We start from the raw sequence: 18,180 nt of genomic DNA on the forward strand, positions 1-18,180 counted from the left end.
CAGAGGCGGTGGGCAGCGTGTCTCCTCGAGGGCTTTTGACAGCTGTCAATATTCAGAGAGCTTGAGGAGGGGGACGGGGTTGGGGAAAAGAAAAAGAGCACGCCTGAGCCAAGCCACTATGTGTTTTACCAAACTTTGTCACAGAGTCTTTTATACAACTCCTTTATGCAGGATCTGTGACATAATTCCTATTTTTTTCCAACAGCCATTATATATGATAAATAAAACAATGCACTGAAAACACTGAAATCTCTCATCAATGTCTTTGTGAAAAGGGCCCAGATAAATGAGTCTTGGAATCAAAGGCAGATTACATGACTGACCATGTATCATCCTCTATGTATTGAACATAGTCTTTGTAAAGATAGAGCGGTAATAAAAAGTGGTATTGTGTGCTGTGAAAGGCTGTGTGGGTCTGTGCATGACTAATCTGTCTTTCTGCATTATTTTATTCAATCTTCTCTGACTTTATGCCTTTGACATTTTTGCTACACTCAGTAAATTTGAGTGAATAGGCAATTTTAAAGAATTTTTATAGGGCTTCAGAGAAGTCATACGCAGACTGTATCTTTGTTCAGATTTAACAGTTTAAATATTTCCTTTGTCTAGGATGCAGAGTAATCTTTAGGCAGAGGAGAAGAGGGGGATGGGGTAGGAAATGCCTAAACCTCCCTTAATATTTTGGCAACCTTTTGGTGGAGCCGGCGGCGGGAGCAGCGTGCCGGGGCCAAGCCTGACAGGCCTGGGGCTCCCCAGGGAGCTGGGGAGGGGGACACACACCACCGGATCGGGCCCTGGCACGACAGCCAGCCGGGCCTCGCTCAACTTTGCCGCCTCCGCCAAAGGGCTGCGGGAATACCGGCTCTCTCCACGAAACTCAAGTGGGAAGCAGATGAAATGTTTAAAGGGCTATTGTGAATATGGGCTTAAATATCCTCTTGCATCAGCCAATTTCTCTGACAAGATATTGCAAGGGTTGCTGTTTCTTAGTAAATAATGATTTTATTGCATCTCTTTAATGAACTGATAACGTGATACACAGTAAATTATCTGCATCTATAACATTACTGAGGATAAGCAGCGTGGTTTTAGTAATTTATACCACAGAGAGACATGCATTATAAAAATAGGAAAATTATTTCCTTTGTTAAATTGTGCAGAAGTCTTTACCTGAGGAACACCAGACAGATTAATCTCCGGAGATCCACTCGCTTGTATTTAAGCTGTTGAACTGTTCGCTGTTTTTTCCTCGGAACAGTTGAAAAAAACATTTTGCAAGCCAGAATTGACACTGTGGGTATTGTTCCTGCTCACACAAGTTATTAAAATAATTACTAAGCTATTTTGAGGTAACTTGAAGCTTTCTTTAAAACTTAAAACCAAATCTGAAGGAATTAGCATAAATGATTTGCATTGATGAGAGCCAAAGTCTCACAGACAGCTCACCCGGGCAGCCCCTGGCAACACCGCCCCAATTGCTCACTGCACCCCTGGGCACCCGGGGCCCCAGCAGGACTGAGGTGAGGTTTGCCAGGTGGGGTGGGTCTCAGCAGTGGGATCCAGGGATGCTGGGGCGGGCATTGCTCAGGGGTGACTCACACCAGAGCCTGCACCAGCACCAGCGGCACTGGGACCCACTGCATCACATTTAGCCTGTTTTGGCAGGGGGGTTGGACCCGATGATCTCTCGAGATCCCTTCCAACCCCTATGATTCTATGATTACCTCGTGATGCAATGCTTGGCCCCACTCTGGGGACAGAGGCAGTTTCTGCTGCTCCCCCATGTTGAAGAGCCCAAAACTACCTGGGGTCTGCAGGCTGGCTGCAGAGGCCTGCGATGCTTGCTGCCACAGGGCTGCCCTGGGCTGCAGCGGGGCACTCACCCCCTATTTCGGCTGGGGCAGAGCCTAGCACTGAGTGTCCTCACCAGCTACCGATGGCCCATTGTGGACTGAAACCTCAGACCGTCCTCCACGCAGGTGCCGGGTGGGTGATCCATCCCCACCCTCCAGGCTCCCCAGGGGACACCCTGCCGGGAGGGACCACACACTGGTGGGTTTCTCTGTACACATGGGGCAGAGAGAAGAGCCATGGTGTACTGGCAGGCGGGGAGGGGGGGGTGGTGTTTTTTTTGGGCTGGTGGTTTTGGGAGGTTTGTTTTTTCTACTTTCTGTGTTGGTATCACCATTAACCTTTCAAAGAGATCAAGCCTTATGGAGGAGCCGGGATGCCGGAGCGCTCCCCGGGCTGGGTCGCCCCATTAACCCACAGCCCATCCCTCCGAGAGGCGCACGCCGCCGGCAGACCGCGGTCGGTGTGTCTGGGCAGAATCGCGCTTTAGCAGCTTACTTCAAAATTTTAAGGGGTAAAAATTCCCCACCTGGGTGCTAGATTGCAGCATGAATTCCCTCCGCCTCGTGCAGCAGGGATGGAAAAACACTACTTTTCATCCTCGCACAATGCTCGGCGCAAGTTTCTGACGACGAGCGCTCTCCTAAGCCTGGAAACGCTGGATGATATGATTCATTGATGGATCTCTGATAATAGATGTGGGCGCTGTTACTCCGTTACCACACCAAGGATTACTCCTGCTCCCTGGGGAAGGACGCGGCACCCTCCTCCTGGTGAGCCATTACCATAAAGCGGGGTAAACAACAAAATGCCACCTTATCGTTAGCCGCACGGAGCGGTTCCCGTTGATTTACGACGCTGAGCCCTGGAAGGCTGGAGCGAGCTCCAAGTCCCTCTTTCGCGAGCGTCGCGTTCACGAGACCCTCGTAAAACACAAGGAGACGCCTCACCTGGGCTTGGGTTTGTTTACACACCCCCACCACCACCCCCCCCCAAAAAAGAAAATGTTTTACAACTTGCAGGAATTCCTCCCAATATTAGTTATTAACGACCCCGAGCCGGCATTTGCATTTTTATAACCTTGTTACTTAAAAGTGAGACAGTAGAAGGGAAGACTTAGCGACAGCGTTCCCCGCGCGCTTTAATCCCAGCCTGAGCTTTTTATGCTTGAGAGCACCTTATGATGCTGTAACTAACCTCAAACCTGGAGCAGCGGGAGGGCAACAAACCCCCGAATACAGCAATGTCATGCTTTACAGGCATACTCTCCGCAACAGCATGAATGAAGGGAAAAAAACCCCGTTGCCTAGGCAACGCTCTGCTCTTGGTAATTATTACTGTAACTGTCTGCACACCCCACCTATAACGGCGATGAATAATAAATTACCCGCCCTGACTGGCAGCTCTCCGCCGCCGCGCCTGCTCGCCGCTGCTACCTACCGGCGCGCGCGCGGAACTGCGGGGCGCCCGACCGGGCCCCGAGCCCTGAACCCCGAGCCCGACCGGGCCCCGAGCCCGGAGCCCCGAGCCCCGAGCCCTGAGCCCACCTTGCGCACGGCCCCGCGGCGCGGAAAAAGCCCGTCTCCAGCGCGGCTGCCTTCCTCCCTCACACCCTTTCCGCGCCTCATCCCCCCTTCCTTCACCCCTTCCTTTTTCCCTCCCCCCTTCCTTCCCTCCTTCCTTCCTTCCCCCCTTCCTTCCCTTCTTCCTTCCTTCCTTCCTTCCCCCTTCCTTCCCTTCTTCCTTCCTTCCTTCCTTCCCCCTTCCTTCCCTTCTTCCTTCCTTCCTTCCTTCCCCCTTCCTTCCCTTCTTCCTTCCTTCCTTCCCCCTTCCTTCCCTTCTTCCTTCCTTCCTTCCCCCTTCCTTCCCTTCTTCCTTCCTTCCTTCCCCCTTCCTTCCCTTCTTCCTTTCTTCCCCCCTTCCTTCCCTTCTTCCTTCCTTTCTTCCCCCCTTCCTTCCCTTCTTCCTTCCTTCCCCCCTTCCTTCCCTTCTTCCTTCCTTCCCCCCTTCCTTCCCTTCTTCCTTCCTTCCCCCTTCCTTCCCTTCTTCCTTCCTTCCTTCCCCCCTTCCTTCCCTTCTTCCTTCCTTCCTTCCCCCCTTCCTTCCCTTCTTCCTACCTTCCCCCTTCCTTCCCTTCTTCCTTCCTTCCTTCCTTCCTTCCCTTCTTCCTTCCTTCCTTCCTTCCTTCCTTCCTTCCTTCCTTCCTTCCTTCCTTCCTTCCTTCCTTCCTTCCTTCCTTCCTTCCTTCCTTCCTTCCTTCCTTCCTTCCTTCCTTCCTTCCTTCCTTCCTTCCTTCTTTCCTTCCTTCCCCCCTCCCTCCTTCCTTCCCTCCCTCCTTCCTTCCTTTCCTTCCTTCCTTTCCTTCCTTCCCCCCTTCCTCCCTTCCTTTCCTCCCTCCCTCAGAAGCAGGGCTGCCGCCCAGTTCCCACCAGCACTGCCAGGCTCTGCCAGGCACCTCTGGCCAGCTCAAGGCGACCCACAGCAAGGCGAGGCGAGGCGAGGCGTGCCATGTGCCGTCAGTGGGCTGCCGCACCGCCGGGCGCCCCGTCGGAAGCCGGGTGTGCTGGGAAATGAGAGGGCTGGGAGTGACGGGCTGGATCTGATTTAGAAGGCGCAGCAGGAGTTGGCAAAATTCGCGCACCGTGGGGTTAATGTGGGTTAGAACGGAGCTATTTGTACTACAAAAATATTGCATACCAGATACACACATCTGATTTCTTTTAATCCCAGCTCGTTTTTTGCAACATAAATCACTTTGTTAAAGTGAACAACTAAAACAGCTGGTTTAGACGCTCTCGAAGCATACCAAAATCTGCTGCTTTAGATGCTCTAAGTGAGCAATGAAAAGTGCTAAGTGCAACTAGTCTTACAGGAGAGAGAGGGAAATAAATCCCACTTACCTCGAAGCACGTGTCATGGGCTCCACCGACCCCAGAAAGGCCTGCAGTTCCCAGCACCGACCCGGCTGCACCCAACACACAGCATCTGCTGCCCTGCCTTCCACTCCTCTGGGCAGGGTTTCCTCATCAGCCCCCACACGACCACTTCTCTGGTTACAGCCAGGTGCCCAATTTACCAGTTAATGAAGATGAGAGTCAGGTTTGCCTCCTGGTGAGGAATGGCAGCCGAGCAGGCCCTTTGCAGTCCACAATTGGCGTGGTCCTGACCCTGTGAATAGCAGCCATGCGAGCGGTGGGGTTTGGTACAGCCACACAGGGGTGCCCTCACCTGCCCCCAGGCTGTGTGGTGCCTGTGCAGGCTGCTGCCTTCACTCTCATTGCGACTGTTTATCTGTGAGTTGAAGCAGATCTATGTGAAGTTGCTTCCACCATCCAGAAGCCCCATCACTCTACATCGAGGCAGCAGCGGGCAAGGGGCTGCGTCACTGACATGGCTGTGAGCTGTGCGGAGCCCACTTGTCCCCTTTGCTAGTTTTTCACTCACCTGCCCCCTTCTAAAAGCACCAGGACCGAGACATCTTGTGCAGCAATGTCGTTCCCCATTGTTTTCTCCTGCTATGTTCCCGCCTGCCTGGGAAGTTGTCCCTGGTTGCCCTTTCCACTGGTGCTGCTCACCTGTAGCAGAGTGAGCTTGGGACATGGGCTAGGGACAGGGCCCCTTCCACCTCAGTGTTCCACCACAGGAACCCCTGTGTTCCTGTTCCGCCCTGTGACCAGCTGCCAAAGCTGCCCCAGCCCTGTCCAGGCAACAACCTCCCAGCACAGGACATGCAAAACTGCTCAGGAAACACCAGGAAGAACCACAGCCCCGGCCTTCGCCCTGTGCCCAGAGCCCTCAGCAGTGCTCCTCAGCAGATCAGGAGCCCTTTCCAGCTGAGGCTGCAGGAAAAGCCGTCAAAGGGGTTTCAGAAATTGATTAAACTGTACCCTTATTGAAGGAATAAAATCTCTGACTGCAGCACTGGGTGCAAAATGACACTCATACCGACAAATTAATTTACTCGCAGGAGCCCTGCACGCTTGGAAACTGAGGCACCATTGCTTCATGCTAGTGTGTGCTTCGTTGGTGGTCATCTGCACCCACTTGTTGGCTTCAGCGTTGCAAAAGCAGCGTGTCTTACACCCTCACTGAGGTGGTCCTTCACATGATCTAGATTTTTGATAGACTTGGTTTCTTGCTTAGCATTTGCAAACATCCTACAGCCATCTCTTCCTGCTCTCGGCACCGCACAGTGAATCTGCGGGTGAAGCCCACGCGAGCAGACCGAAGATGAAGGATCGTTCATCCAGCCTGCAAAGCCTCTGACAGTTAAATATACTGCAAAAAGGGCACAGACACATTCAGGCTCCCTATTAGGGAAAACACTCATGTGCTTAGTTTTAAGCATGTGGTTAAATCCATTCTTCTCTGCAAAATCTTTGAGACATAAGCACATGCCAAAGTGCATTCCTGAGTAAGGATGCTTCCCTGAACCGAGGCCATAATTCATTAAAACCCAAGGTGCGTTCATCCTACTTTTTCCCGTGAGCAGGGATGTGAAAATAGGGGAGGGGAAAAAAAAAAACAAGCAAAGAATTAATTTTAATTTCAAGCTGATCTATGGTGACATGGGGCATTTGGTTTTGTTGAAGTAACTAGAAGTGGGGAGTATTTCAGAAGATATCTAAATAAATCTTTTTAAAGGGGTTTCTCTCTCTCTCTTTCTTTCTCTCCTTTTCCCTCTAATTACCCATGTCTGGTAGTCTTGGATCTCAACTCCTTGTTATTTAAAATACATATTCATGGAACTATATTTTACAGTTGCACTGTTCTGGTTACAAAATAGCTTCTACTTTTCTAGGACATAATTTCATTTTGTTTAGCCAAGAATTCATTAAAGAAGCTATAAATAACCTCCTTTAAATATTTAGCCGTGAATAGAGGGTGGACTGGCATTGATGGCTTATTTTAGTACTAATGCAATATGCTTTAAAAAAAAAAATCCACATTTGAGCATGAATCAAGTTAATCATTAACACTTTCAACGTGATGCTCGGGACCCATTGAAAGCAGAGAATGCCCCCTCCCAAGCTGCGAGCTTGGGGCGTGGGAGGGCTGCACAACTTTCCCTCTGGTTTTCCCTCAGCAGAACACAATTTGCTCCGTATCACAGGGAATTGGCAGCTCCTCAGCTTCAGTGGGCTGCTCCCCTAGGCAGGGATCCCGGCTGTCAGCCCCTCTTTATTCCCCCAAGCCAGCGCTTTCTGCCCGTGAAACTGCACCGCCTTCCCAAGCCCCCAGCAAAACATCAGGCAGATGGTGAGCAGCCTTTTATAAGCCACCTTAGGAAACGAAGTCCCCACGTCTCCAGCTCCCTTTTAAGCCGGCGAGAATAAAGTGTTGGAAAGGGGAGTCAGTGCTTGGGTTCTAACACATGAAGCTGTAACGGGAGCTGATCTGCTGCGATGGGCGAGCAAAGGACAGGAGCGCAGGGCGTGGGTATTTGGGGAAGGTGAGGGAACGGCGTTAGCTGACACCTTGTTCGTGGATGGCCAACATTTGGAACAGCAGACGCTGGCAGCTCGCAGGCTGCATGTTTACAAAGCCACAGAGCCACGGCCAAAAGCAAATCCATCCTTACACCTCCCACGTCTTTTTGCCTCCCTTTTCAGGCTGTGGTTTGATGATGTCAGCTGGAGAGTGACATCAGTTTAAGGTACCCCGGCTCCCCATGCCCTTCAGCCAACATTTTCCCTTGTTCTTGCTCAACACTTCACACCCCCAACTGTGCCAGCAGACATGCTGAGCAACACATCAGGAGCCTCAAGAGCTTCAAAAAAACCCAACTAATGAAAAAAAAACCCAAACCCCGTAGTTGTTTTTTTTAAACCCGGCTCCACTGCCTTTCAAGGGGTGGCCCCAAGAAAAGCTGTGTCAGCATAAGGGAGGGGATGGCAAGAGGACAGGCAGGAGCTGCTGGGAAGGGGCTGCTCAGGCCAGGGCTGCTCCCAGGCAAGGAAGGATCCGCAGCACGGTACCCAGAGTGCTGTAGTGCTGCTGTGTTTTGAAATCAAGTTGAAGCATTAAGACATTTTTCCTTAGCGCTGACTCCCTCTGGGCATTCCCAAGACAATTACAATGTTTTCTGAGTATACAAAAGAACTAGGAGATTTTGTAATCAGAGTCTGAGTTTATGCTTCTCTCCTTAAGAGCATTCAATTTCCATGGACATTCATTAGCAGGAGGTTAAAACACAATGGCAGAAGAGAATGGACTGCTTTTATGTCCATGTGGTAGTAAACACTTCAAGCTAGAAAGGCAAGTTCAAAATAAAACCCTCTCTGTGTTGTTTCCAAATTAGTAGTAAAGCACCAAAAAAAAAAAACCCCACACAACTTTCACAGCTTTTTACTGAAAATTTAATTTTACAAAATACCCTTTTTCCATCAAAGAAACTTCCCTGCAATGTACATGAACCCAGCGTTTTATAGATCTGTACAGTGAGACATCAGAGAGGCTTGAAAGAAGGAAAAAAACTTGTAGCAGACACCTAGTTGCAAAACCTACAACAATGTGAATACAAGTGTGTCTTAAAACGCTAAAGCAAGTAATGCAATATAATTGGTGAACCTATTTGAAATGTGAAAAGTTTCCTTAAAATGGTCCATATGGTATGTAGAACATCACAGCTGGCACAAAACTGCCTGTATTTAGGTTTAAACACAAAAACCAATGTATGTAAGGAACAGTTTTTGAAAAACAACCCAAGTGCTGCTATCGTAAGGCAAACATACACAGAGGTGCTGACAGCACGCAGGGAGACTGACAAAGAAAGATGAATACTTAAGTGTTCAAACACTGAACTCTTCTTCCTTTAATGTTGCAAATAAACGTTTAAAAGATAACGAATGCCAAATTAACATAGGGCACCCTTCTACCTAGCTAGGTGCAACGCATGTAGTTTTACATAACCTCAACAAATGCAAAAGGAGGTGTGAGTGAGCCCTCCCACTCCAGCTGGCTCAGGCAGAGCCTAGTTAGTCTGCTGCATCCTGGAGGCTTTGAATTTTGAAATCCTCTTTGGAGTTTCTTCCGATGCTTCGGACAAGACTTCGTCTGATTTTCGCTCCAGAATGGTAGGCAGGACTGGGTGGGCAAGGACGGGGTGTGGTATTAAGGAGGGAGACAAAGGCTCCTTTTCTATAACGGTTCCGGAAAACGCCTACAACAGAAGAGAATACTCAAAATGAGCTAATAAAATGCAAATGTGCAGCTATGCCCATAAGGTCATTACCCTATATTAGCCTGATTAGGATTGTTATTTCTTTTAATCAAAAGTAAAGAAATATCTTTAAATCAATGATTGTTCCTTGCATAAGTAACCAAATTGTAATTAACCTCAAAATATAGCTCGTTCAAAGATGACTGAATGAAAGACAGTGTCTTAAAAGTACTACTTAATCTCATTCCTACTGCATAAATGATCTAAAAATTTGCTTCCTCACTGACACATGCTCAAGAAATAAAACAGCTGATGTAATATATAGTTTCATTTTGGATAAGAAATGGAGATATTTTGCAAAGTTGGCGTATGTCAGCATTTCCATCATACGTCATATTTTATGACTTAATATCATCTAATTGCATCAAGCTGACACACTGCATACAAATTGGCAAGAACATATTTTGTTTGTTCTTTTCTCCTTACCAAATATGATCAAAAATGGTGAAAGCAATTTATACAAGTATAAAGAGAACAGCAAACTTGCTTCCAACTATTTCTCTATATAAAAAGTCTAATAAAAACATTTAATTTTTAAAAATGATAATTTATATGCAGCTGATTCTGTGATAGAATCCTTTTTAACTTAGCTGAGATGTGACCATGATTTTTGGAAAACACTGAAAAAAACCACATCTTGGAGGTACTTTTCATAAAAGTATTTAAGAACAAATCACCCTCCTATGTACTGAAAACAAAGTTCAGAATGCCTAAGCACAAAGGGAAGCAGTTTACATCCCAGGTTCTTTTCTTGCAGGACCTGCAAAAAAAAAGCAGGGTGTTTTTGTTTCCTGCTCCAACACCCTGAGTCCGCTTAAAGCCGTGCCTGTACACCAGTGCGGGTACACCAGTGCCTGTACATCACTGCCCCGTTCAAACACCACACTCCTTTTCAAAAGCAGGTGAGCAAAACACAGCCTAAGGTGGTGGTGGTGAAATTAGAAACAAGAAAAGAAAGTTAGCATGTTGGAAAAGCTAATGGAGAACTGATGTATTTCCAACACCCACAAAACCAACCAACACAACAGACGTGAAGAAGGCATGTCTTCAACTGGAGTGTTTTGTTCACTCTCCTTCACTTACTTTGAAACTACATTACACTGGAGAGAAGAATCATGCCAGCTTCAGAAAACGGACTAACAGGTAACATCTAAAGTGTACTCAGACGTTTTATAAAGACACAGCAAATATATTCCAGGAAGTATACAAAGTGAAGTGCTAACTCTACAGGTGGATCTTCCACCACGAATCTTCACATCCTGCCTGGATTCATTCATAGCTGTGGGTATGAAAAATGATGATAAACAATAGCTTTTATGAGGAATTCATTTACTGTCAAAAATATTTTTTCCTAATACTGTGTTTTCATTGAACTTGCCCACCGCACTGAGAACTCCTGAAAGCTCAGTTTCACCTAGTTTGAAAGGATTAGCCTAAGTCCTTACAAAATAAAAATGCAGAATACTCTATGCCATGAATTTCAGAGCAGCAGCTACATTTAATTCTTATACTCATCCAGTCACTAAGCAACTGTATGCTTTCCCTTACGTCATATGGTCCCTCCTTTACGATGAAGCCCTGGACTTTCCAAACATGTGAAAGAAGATTTGTTGGGGATCACTAATAGCCCTAGTCTGGAATAGGATGAGCAGAGCTGTAATGTTTCCTTTCACAGAGCAGTTCCTCTGTTCTTGGCAAGTCCAAATAATCACTCAGCTGATATGTAAGCATTTTAGAACTTAAAACCACTACCTGGAAACTACCTGTGTATTAGCTGTGCACCTGAATAATGATAAAACACAGTTGCAGAGAATTCGCCTCTCCCTCTCACCAACTATGAAGTGCAGATTTTCCTTTTTGCTTTTTTTCTTATCCTGCTGTATTCCCTACAGTGACATTTTCAGGATGACCCAGTAGACACGACACTGGTTTCAGTAACACTGGCAGGTGACTATGTTGTCAGAGCCTTACAAAGAGCTTGGGGTTTCAGGAAAGCCACTTGATTCACTCTGCCCCCAGGATGCGTGTGACAGAAGCCTGTCACCTGATAACGTCCTTCTGAAGCAAACTAGGTAAGAGGTAGAAAATTATTTTAAAGAAATCAAACTGATGGTATAAGGCAACTACAGTCATTAGATTTCTCATTTTTATCCCTGCCAACAATCAATAATTAATTAAAAACTGTACCTCGGTTGTCCCTGAAGAGGGAGGAAGCTTTTTCGGTAGCTGCTGCTGCCCCTCCTCCTCCTCTTCCTCCAGTATGCCTTCGCTGTTGTCACTCTGAGTAGCTTCATCACAGCTAACACTCCTCTGAACTCCTCGTCTGTCATCAAACTCCGCAGCACTGTTCTCACTGGTATCGCTACAAACACTGTTCTCTCTGCTTCGAGACTTCAAAATTGATTTACGAGGGACATATTCTCCATTCACAACATCAACAAAGACTCTATAAAGGAAAACGTTAGCTTTAATAAACCATTTCAGGATCAGATGACAAATTTACAGTGATCTTGCTTTGTCTTTCATACAAATTAATTATGATGTGCTTTTCCAACTTTTCCACTGCAGCATCACAGCACTGTACCTTTAGAGGCATTTTATTTACCGACGTACAAGAATCAATTCTGCAGAGCAAACACTGTTCCACCCTTTATTCAAGCATTAAGTTGGTGCACTACACTCCTGCAGCAGAAAACGTGCAGCTCTTTGAAAGATTCAGAAAACAGAACAGCTGAGTTATGGGAAGTTAGAGGACAGGTAAACTAAGTGATCGTCGGGGTTGTTTCTCTGAAGAGAAATGGAAGGTCGCAATGGAGGGAGGTTTTCTAGAATGAAATCCTTGTCAACTGTAGAACATAAAAACAAATACTTGAAACATTCATCGCACATGGAAAGGATGGAGCTCTTTCCTGACAAGTGCTGTAATCTTCTGCTTTCAGTTTAAAAAAAAAAAAAATTAAAAAATCAGCTTTTAAGATCAGATTAACACACAGACACTTCTCAAGTATTAACAGACTGTAAACTGGTAAGAGACATCTTCCTACAGTTTGTACTCCACCTCCATGGCTTGAAGAAGTCAAGGGTGGGTGGAGAAGAAAGAGTGGCATTAGAAGACAGTGCCAATTTTATCAAACTCCTAAAAGAGGCCGATGACTGGATGAGCTTTTAAGGGTGTAACTTGTTCCTTAACAGCGTTATTCACCAGGCACTCATGTGAACACTTGCCTATCTCTGCAGAAGATGGAGTTCCTTTGCAGAGCATCATAAAAGAATCCTCTACCTCATCTCCAGCCCCAGCAACTGTAATTACAGGATGGGTTTTAACTTTTCACGTTCTGCAACATGGTTTTTAAGATGTTTAGGTGCCTGAATGCACTGACACACAAATGCAGTGTGATTTTCACAAGCTCTTGATCAATGAATTAGTAGGTGTCTATGTTCACCTTTACAAACCACAATACTTGTTTTAACTCTCCCATTTCCTTAGTTCAGCATTTTACACAGTGCTCTAAGCCCAACACTGTTTTTCAAGCTCTCCTGAGTGTGGGTGTTCTACAAGTGAGCACTTCATTTTACAGAGAATAGACTAAACTCAGGGAGAGAGAATGCAACAGAAGCCATGCAAGGACCCGAGTGAGTCTGGAAGATATGGGAAAGAAGGGCCAAACCCCTGGAATCAGTACTGGGAAGAGAGAATTGCAGGTCACAGATGTGGCTGGTTGCTTTAACCGAACACAGAAGCAAATGGCATGGCATTGACCACAATACGTAACATAACAAGCTGCTGCACTCCCTCATACAGGTGCTGTGTATCAACAAATTCACCCCAATTCCAGAAGCTCTGGAGAACTAGGTAAATGATGAATTGCCAGTTGGGAAAGGAAATTTTAAGCTCGGAAATGTTTTATGGATGTGAAAGCATGGCAGCCAGGCTGAAGCCACAAACTTTCATTTTTAAGTAGTAAATCCAGTTCCAGCCGTTGCTTTCAGGAAATAGTAGGCTCGGTCTCGTGCTATAGGTGAAGAGAAATGAAAAGAGGAGGTCTGCTAAGGGGAGAGCTCACGCGCCGATGCTATAAATTACACACCGGTAAATGTCTGCCGGGGTTTTGATGTTCGGCAGTTCTGGAGTTGTGTGGCCATTCCCATTGCTGTTCTTCCTTTTACGCTTGGCCTCTTCTTTCTTCTCACTGAATTTCAAAGTAGTATTTTTTCCTGTGTTTATCCTTACCTGAAAATTGAACACAAATGATGGTCTAGACCATAAAATCAACAATCACCAGGCTGCAGATCAACCGACTTCTGACATTCTCCTACCCCCAAGCAGCTGCAGACTACAAAGCACAGATAAGTTAAACAAATGTATGAACGCCAACATTCCTAGTGTGAACTCCTTATTCTTTACCACTTGCACTAGGCCAGGGCATTTTTTTGCACTAACGTGCACAGATTTTTCATAAGAGACAATCTGCTTATTCATACTAACTTTTACCATAACAGCAAGCGATACATATGAAGATTTTTTAACACTACACTTGAAAATGCAGGACTTCAACGATGGGTTTCAAGCATTTGAAAAAAATCCAATTAAATGTCACCTGCAGTTAGCATTCCCCACTACCCACATGATCTAATATTTTCTATCTTAGATACGGTATATGTGTTTTATGCAATCTCCTGAGAAATAAAAAATAATAAAGGACAAACCCTTTTAGGTTCAACAGTGTGAGAGAAAAATATAGTTGGAACGGAGCTATCTCCAACATCTACGTCATCTTCATCATCACTGTGATAGTAAGTAGAGCCATTGATTTGTCCACCAAACAAGCCTGAATTCGTTATTTCTCCACGGAAGCTGCCCTGAGTAATACAGTCTTCTGTTCTAAACGTTCCATTCAGATCTGTCCTTTTCTCTTCTTTCTCCTCGTCCGAGGAGGTTGTATCTTCTCCGTTTGTCTCCACTGTATCAGGCATCCTGTGAAATGAAAAATATCCACATGAACTAAGTGTGGCAATTCATATTCGAGAGACAGGCGTACAAAAGCATGGACAAGCCTGGACATAACTTCCTTTACCTTTACCCAGGTACTGGATTTTTAGCCAGACTGTGGAACCTTTTTTGCACTCTGCAAGAATGACTATGTCCTTTTCCCATCAACTGGAAATACCCAAACTGGGACATTCCTGCTGAAGACATATGCATTGCTTTAGGATTAGAATATATCTAAGGATGTCGTTAAACACTGACTGTGTGACTCCAACATAGCAAGCCATGGATTTCCCTAGCCTGTGGGAAACAGGTCTTACTTCCCCCTTTTCTTTTGTCACAAAATAAAAAAAATACTCCAAAGCTGGACTGCCGTGCTGGCACAGGGGTACACTGTAGCACCCCAGCCTTGCAGTGCATGCTTTGTTCGTGTTCCACCCTTCTCCCACCTACTGGAACTTTAACTCCATCAATCTAGTTGGCTATGTGCACTTACGGTGTGATCCTTTGTGTTCCACCAGAATCCCACACCTACAGCTTCCTGAACTCCCAACCTGGATGTGCTAACCAGTACAATACCTGTCAAGTTCACCGAGTATCTCTTCTTGTCTCTCGAGCTCTTCTAAGCGGGCCCACAGTTCCTCCTCTGACTGAAAGCGGCCCGTTGATTTCGTATCACTTCCATTTACTGGCAAATCCACCTCAAAAACGTTAGACACTTTAGGCTTTGAATGAGGTTTGTGAGCAGTTCGGTATTTTCCTGTAAAAAAAAAAAAACATTTTTTTAAAATGCAATTACTAAAATAGTGATAAAAACCCAATAAAAAAAACATTGAGGAAAATACCCACAAAGGAATTAAGGAATATGGGCAGAACATTTTTCAGTTCAAATTATTGTTTAACTGTTTAAGTGAAACTGTCAATGAACCAGAGCACCAGTGCAGGATAATAGTCTCCGGATGTTAAGAAATACCAAGGCAAAGCAGAGATGTTTATTTACAAAGCAGGAGACACTGATCCTATGACAGTTTTATTACAGTGTGGGTTTTTTTTACCTCTTATGCCAAACAGTAGACTTTGATTTGCTCTGATAGATACCAACATGTGAAAGTGGCATTTGCTCACTGTGCCATTAATAGCACATTTTATTAACTGGGAAAACAAACCCAGATTGTACTTTACCTCATTCTGGACAAAGTCATCTATATTTAAAAGCTGAGTCTTTTTGGTCTGGATTGGTTTTTTGGGTTTTTTTGGGGGTTTTTTTTGTTTTTTTTTTTTTAAATTTACACTGAAGATCATTAAAAATGCTCTCCATGGTCATCTGAAAAAATCTGACCAAAATCTAGTCGTGAACCACTCATTTTGGTGACACAAACCCACTCTGAAAAGCATACAAGCCCCTGCCCTTCAAAAATAATAAAGATAATCCCCTTTAAAGCTTCAGAGGTGACCTGAGATACACACTTGTGAGTAAATGGTTGTCACCGACAAGTTCTTGCTGGCATTTAAAAGCTTTACTCCAAGTAAGTTGGTGCATCCAGCGAGGATGGGGAATACTTCTGGCTGTTTGAGTGCTGTCTAGCACACAGGGGACAAAGCTCCTGCTGACAGTACTAATGCTTCAGCCCTGCCCATGTGAAGGGCAGGCCTGCTGCTTTCACCCCCTTCTCCCTGAGACCGGGTGCTCCCAGGGACAGGGCCTGTTCCTGCTCCATCCCAACAGGTTCCCCAGGGCTGTTCCCCCTCTCTGCCCATCACCACCTTGCTACAGCAGTGAGGACCCTTCCATCCCTGCCGCAGGTACCCTCAACATTTGGGCTGTACAGTGGGGTTCTCGTATCACTACAGATCTCCATGAAACCCATCAACCGTAAGACAATGTCTTCATTATTTAGCATCCCTCAAGTTATAAAATCTCTTTCCATTACGCAATTGTTTGGCCATTTTTTTTTAATTTTAAGAACTCATGGCTTAAAGATATCCTTATTCAAATACTTCAGCTTATACTTTAATCCCGAGTTAAATACAAATTCAATAGCAACATTAAAAAGCAAACAGGTGACTGACTAAGAACCGCTGGAATGTGTGTCCTCTACTCTTCCACAGGATACCATTTTTCATCATCTCATTAACAAATGGCTGAAATGCATTTTATTGAGATGTGAATATGAATTGAGATAAGCCAAGCAATCACAGCAGCTTGTGAAGATTTCATTTGGTATAATGACCAAATAATAAATAAAATTTTGAAGGATTAGTTAACAACCTATTTCAATTGGCTTTTCGGATTGCACCCTCCCAATTTCTTTGTGTTACCCTTCAGTATTAACCACTGACTTGACTACCGAGGTAAGAACAGGGCTTCCTGAACCCCAGTGCTTCAACACAACAGTGCTTTTCCCTCCTCAGTCTAAAAAAAACTTCTGTCAGTTATGAAACCAGGTCAGATCTCAAAGACAACAGAAGACAACCACTTACTGCTCCAGAATCCACTGTGCTCACTCACTGGTACTACAAAGCACCACCAATAGCTTCGTATGCTAATAAAAAAAAGTCAAAGAGTAAAATCCAGAAAGATGGAGAGTCAGCAATAAACTAATGAGATGCTCAGGATACTTGCTTTTGTCTTCCTCAGAGATACAGACCATTTCCATGTGAACAGAACCAATTCTTAGGCCTATTAAGCCCAGTCTGCCTCAAAATAATCGCCAACTTGTTCTCTCAGAACCAGCAGATCAGTGCTGACAGAAAACGAACATAACTCCCGCTTACAGACGTTGAGCAAAAACTGTGATGGTTCAGAGGACAGTGATGATGATGAAATTTTAGGATACAAAAACCACTGCACAACGGCTGACCTGGCATCCACAGCATGCTGCTGTGTTAACACTGTTGCAGTGGGATGCATTTCCCAGAACACTGCATCTCCCCAAAACCTGCTACCCCTTACTCAGCCTGGGCATATAAAGAATATTGTGATTTACTGCAGAAAAATGTAACAGTGAACTGCCCCACTAACCCCTCTTCAAATCACAACCTACTACTCCTCCTCAAAACGTCCAAGTGATGATGCTGCCACACTTTAAAAATACCTCTCCAACTTCTCCCGAGCCTTACCTATCGAGCACCGCTCCAGACAGCACAGAATCTATCCGATCCCTTAGCACAGCTACCTCTGCTCCCCATGTCCTCCCCAGAAACCTTCAGGAGCTACGTGCCTCGGTGCAATCGCAAGACCTGATGCTGAGATTGCTTTCCCATTTGTTTCAGCGACAGCAGTGAAAGGCCCCAGTGGGTGACAACGTTTACATCGTCCATTTATGCCTCATTCCCACCTGTGCTCCTTCCCCTCCCTGCTGACACTGCTCACACACTTCCCTTCATGACAGGCAGAGCTGGAGTTTCTCAAGTATATCTTCAGCTGTAAAACTCACACTTTGATGCAAAAGAAGTCTTCTCTAGTTCTCTCTCCAGGAGCCAGCCTATTTTATTTTCTACCTCTTTTCTTCAGAAAACTTCAATCTCACAATGTAGACTCTTCAAAGGAAAAAAAAAAAAAAAAGAATCCCCCAAATATGTCTGGCTGATGGCTTCCAAGGGATAACACAGCATCCCATAGTGAAACCAAGGGACAAAATCCTTCTTACCTCCAGATTAGTAATTTTTAATGTGAAGGAAGCTTTTTTTTTAATGTAAAGGATATAGTGAAATGAAGCAATTTAGTCAAACCCACATAAGGAGTATTAATCTTACATAAAGAATATTTTGCTTACTAGTATTTCAAGACACGTGTATTATTAAATCATTTACCTTTTGTCGCAATGCTATCATCTTTAATTTCTTCTCTTATGTCAACAAAGTCACCTGCAGCCTAATGAGAAAGACAGAAAGTTAGGGTTATTAAATGTACTGCTTGATGCTTATTAGCAGCCCTGATGTTTTTAAAATACTGCATAGAAGCAAATGCAGTGATACGCAAGACAGGAATGACTGCATTTTTTATACTCTCTTATCAATCCAAGTATCTGCCTTTTCCTGATTTTAAAATATATTGAAGAATTTGGTTGGCACAGAACAAGACACTTACATCACTCATTTTCTGCAAATCTTCTGTGAA

At 45.1% G+C, this 18,180-nt stretch overlaps 1 protein-coding gene across 1 annotated transcript in view; it reads right to left on the reverse strand.

Annotated features, from left to right (window-relative positions):
• Nucleotides 1-8,187: 8,187 nt before the first annotated feature.
• URI1 (URI1 prefoldin like chaperone) overlaps nt 8,188-18,180 on the reverse strand; it is a 25,844-nt gene continuing 15,851 nt past the window's right edge. Inside the window, exons 3-9 of the mRNA XM_084270101.1 lie at nt 18,151-18,180; nt 17,874-17,934; nt 14,640-14,820; nt 13,781-14,048; nt 13,162-13,304; nt 11,261-11,519; nt 8,188-9,013 (exon numbers count right to left, since the gene is read on the reverse strand). The exon at nt 18,151-18,180 is cut by the window's right edge and continues 62 nt beyond it. Coding sequence (XP_084126227.1) covers nt 8,825-9,013; nt 11,261-11,519; nt 13,162-13,304; nt 13,781-14,048; nt 14,640-14,820; nt 17,874-17,934; nt 18,151-18,180 — 1,131 coding nt within the window. The 3' untranslated portion in view covers nt 8,188-8,824. The remainder of the gene's footprint in view (nt 9,014-11,260; nt 11,520-13,161; nt 13,305-13,780; nt 14,049-14,639; nt 14,821-17,873; nt 17,935-18,150) is intronic.

Source organism: Gallinula chloropus (genome assembly GCF_964237585.1).
Source record: "Gallinula chloropus genome assembly, chromosome: 13".
NCBI classification, from domain to species: Eukaryota; Metazoa; Chordata; class Aves; order Gruiformes; family Rallidae; genus Gallinula; species Gallinula chloropus.